We start from the raw sequence: 3,806 nt of genomic DNA, 5'->3' as shown, positions 1-3,806 counted from the left end.
AAAAACATTCCCCTCTGGGTGATCTAAGTACATTGCAGGGATTTTAACAAACTTTGTTGCAGATTCCTACTTTTTGCTATTCTGAACAAATAGCTGTTTGTTTGTCTGTGTTCATGAGTGAATGCGTATGGGAGTGATTTTATAATTATCATTTAGCTGCTGCACTTGAAGGGTTCTAATGTGGAAAGTGGCAGCGTCTGCATTCCTTTAGATGTGATTTCCCTTTGGGAGTATCTCGCCAAAAATGTCATTTTTGTTGCAAAGGATGCCTTAAATTTGACTTGTATCTTAGTGCAGACTTCTGGGAAAATCAGTGAGCCAATCACACAAGAGGGAAATTACATTTCTGGGGCCGTTCTGTACACCATCTGTGTATAGAACGCCTCCAGGCTGCCATATTGCATTTCATTTTACAGAAAAATATAGCGCTGCAGACTGAAAAGGAAAGGTCAATTTTAATAACATGTAATTACAATATGACTTGTGTAGCAATTGTACATACCGTATATATACCGTATATATATTTTTTTATTTTTTATTTTTTATATGTCAGCAAAAATCCCCCCACAATATGACTTGTGTAGCAATTGTACATACCGTATATATGCAGTATATATATTTTTTTATTTTCTATTTTTTTATATGTCAGCAAAAATCCCCCCACAATAACACTGAGCACTAATCTGCAGGATTACCCCCTTCATCTTAAATTTCCCCTCCTCCCAGTACAAATCCACCCCCCTGCTGAAATCCCCCCCCCCGCCTTACCACAAATCTTTGACCCCTTCATCCCCCACATCTCCCCAGCTCAAATGCCCCCCCCCCCAAAAAAATCACCCCTCCTAGCACAAATCCACTACCCCTAAAATTTCCCTTCCTAGTACATATCTTCTCCCCTCCTCACTTCAAATACCTCCCAGCACAAATCTTCTCCCCCCTCTCATCACAAACCCCCTGGATGACCACACTTAGCACCCCCCCCCCCTCAAATGTTCCCTCCTAGAACAATTCGTTACCCCCTGCTACCACAAGTTCTCCCTTCCAACACAAATCCCCTCCCCCCAATCTCCTTGTGGTGCCCCCCACCTCACATGATACCACAGTGCCCAGGGCAGCCGCCCCTCCGGCCCTCCCCTTGTCCCGGCACTGGCACCAGCCGTGCTGCTTCGCCTGCAAGCTTCACCTTGGCTCTCTCAGGTAAGTGGTGGGAGAGCCCTACTGCATTGGGGGGCTCCTGTACTGTGTGCAGGGCTCTGTAATGTATATGCACTCCTGAACTGTGGAGGCTCTCTATACTGTAGTGGGGCCCTGTACTGTATGGGGCTCCTATACTGTTGAGGCACTATATTCTGTGGTGGGGCCCTGTATTGTGTGGGGGATCTGTACTGTACGGGGCTCCTATACTGTGGAGGGGCCCTGTACTGTGTGGTGGGTTCTGTACTGTATGGGGCTCTTATACTGTGGAGGCTCTCTATACTGTGGTGGGGCCCTGTACTGTGTGGTGGGATCTGTACTGTATGGGGCTCCTATACTGTGGAGGCTCTCTATACTGTGGTGGGGCTCTGTACTGTGTGGTGGGTTCTGTACTGTATGGGGCTCCTATACTGTGGAGGCTCTCTATACTGTGGTGGGGCCCTGTACTGTAAAATAACACTGGAGAGCCCAGCACTAAGAATACATTTTTACTCTATTATTCTAATGATGGAATTTTCAAACACAAAGAAAGCAGCATGGAGGGGCTCTGTGAAGGTGGCAGTGAAGGTGTGGAGGTGTCTTATGGGATCACACAGCTGGTAGAAGGACAGATATCCCTCATCATAATCCAGATAGATCCCAACAGTCTTTAGAGAAGAGTTGGAGTCTATTTTATAAACAGAGTCTTTGTGCCGGGCTTGGAGACATGTTCTATAAGTCAGACCCCATGACTTGTCATTATAACCTATGAAAGATTCAATTCCATCTGTCTTCCTCTCCATGCTTTGAGCGGCCACCCCAACCAGCCATTCCTTTGCTCCGCTCACATCCACCTCCCAGTAATGTCTCCCTGATGAGAAGCTCTGTGTACTTAGTACCTGTCGGACTGTAAACCTCTCTGGACCATCCAGTTTGTTTTCTGGTTTATTGCTACCAGAAGCTGATTTGAGATTTTTTGATATAAAAGTGCGATTGCTGGCTGTTTTTATATCCAGTAGGATGTCTGATTTCTCCATTATTGAGAATTGTCTCTTTGTCTTCAGACCTATCAGACTGTTGGTAAAGTGGTGAAGTCCTCTGTGGAGCATCTGTGAGATCATTCCTTCATCCAGACATCCAGCATCTCCTACATCACCGCTACTAGGACTGATGCCATCGCAGATCATTTCTTTTTTTAGCACAGTTAATGGATCTGTGATGTTACATATGGCCTCCATTTCATTAATCTTCCTGGACAGTTCATCCTTCTGTGTCTCCAGCTTCTGGATCATATCACAGACTGACTGAGAGATCTTCTCCTCCTGTCTGGAGACCTCAGTCAGGACTCTCTTCTCTACATCATCCAGATGTCTTCTGATGTCTCTAAACAGTTCAGTGACTCTCTTGGTGACATCAGCTGCTTTTCTTTTCTCTCCCGTCCTGTGATTTTCCATATTCTGCATACTCTTCTCAGTCTCTTGTCTCTCAGTGTTAAGTTTCTCAGTAACATCTTTTAGTTTCTCTTTTTTTTTCTCAGAGGCCACATTCAGAAGCTCCACTTGGTGTCCTTTGTGGTCTCCAGCCACCCAGCAGGACATACAAATACAGGCACTGTCCTCTGTGCAGTAATATTTCAGGATTTCTTGGTGTATGGGACATTTTCTGTCATCAAATGATGTTGTGGGTTCAGTTAAAATGTGGTGCAGTGACTTACTGTGATTACTTAGGTGTATATCACAAAATGAGGCCTCACATAGCAGACATGATTTAGTAGCTGATACAGGAGGATTACAATACGTACAGAAGACCTCTGTTTCCTCCGGGTGAGCAGATCTGAAATTATCCACAATGTTACACAACTTTCTGTTCTTCTCTAGTGGAGGGCGCTCTGTATATGGCTCTCTGCATTCCGGACAGGAATAAATAGCAGCCTTTTCCTGTGTATCCAGCACAGTCACTATACAATCCCAGCAGAAGTTATGTCCACATTTCAGTGATACGGGCTCCTTATAAAGGTTCAGGCAGATGGAGCAGCTCAGCTCCTCTCTCAGGCTAGAAGTTGCCATTCTGGTGAAAAAATAAACTTCTTCTACAACTTGATTCAGAAGAGAAGCTGGGAGCGGTTGATCTGCCCCATACACGGAGATGAATGTGAAAGTATTTCTGTGAACGCTTATCAGGAAGTGAGCAAAACAAGATCATACCAAACAAGATCCTCCCTGTTCACTTAACCCTCTATTTTTTCTAGTTTAATACAGCGACTCTACATGATATTGGTTGAGGAGGTCTCTTATATTATTTGCTTAAGGCCTCATACATACAGGGCATTTTTATAGCTGCTGTTAGCAGCATCAGATGGTTTTTTTTGCAGCTTAAAAACACCTCTCCATGTTATTCTATGTGTCCATGCACACACAGGGTTTTAGGAGCTGTAAGTGACATAGGCGTTTTCAAGCTGCAAAAAAACCCAGGGCCAGCGCTTTCTAAGGACCGGCGTTAGAGCTGTAAAAAATGTGTGACACTGGTAAAAGCTGCTAAACGCAGCTTGACGCTGGATACAGCCATGTTAAGCCTCGTCAAGTGTTTTTTTTTTACATGTCAAAACCAATGGTTCCCTATGAGAGCCCATTGAT

At 44.6% G+C, this 3,806-nt stretch overlaps 1 protein-coding gene across 1 annotated transcript; it reads right to left on the bottom strand.

Annotated features, from left to right (window-relative positions):
• Positions 1–999: 999 nt before the first annotated feature.
• Positions 1,000–3,376, bottom strand: LOC141148636 (E3 ubiquitin/ISG15 ligase TRIM25-like). The gene has a single exon (XM_073636260.1). It carries the CDS (start codon positions 3,237–3,239, stop codon positions 1,683–1,685), a length of 1,557 nt encoding a protein of 518 aa, XP_073492361.1. The 5' UTR covers positions 3,240–3,376; the 3' UTR covers positions 1,000–1,682.
• Positions 3,377–3,806: the final 430 nt, after the last annotated feature.

Source organism: Aquarana catesbeiana, linkage group LG06, assembly GCF_042186555.1.
Source record: "Aquarana catesbeiana isolate 2022-GZ linkage group LG06, ASM4218655v1, whole genome shotgun sequence".
Lineage (NCBI taxonomy): Eukaryota > Metazoa > Chordata > Amphibia > Anura > Ranidae > Aquarana > Aquarana catesbeiana.
This window is presented reverse-complemented; position numbering and strand designations above follow the sequence as displayed.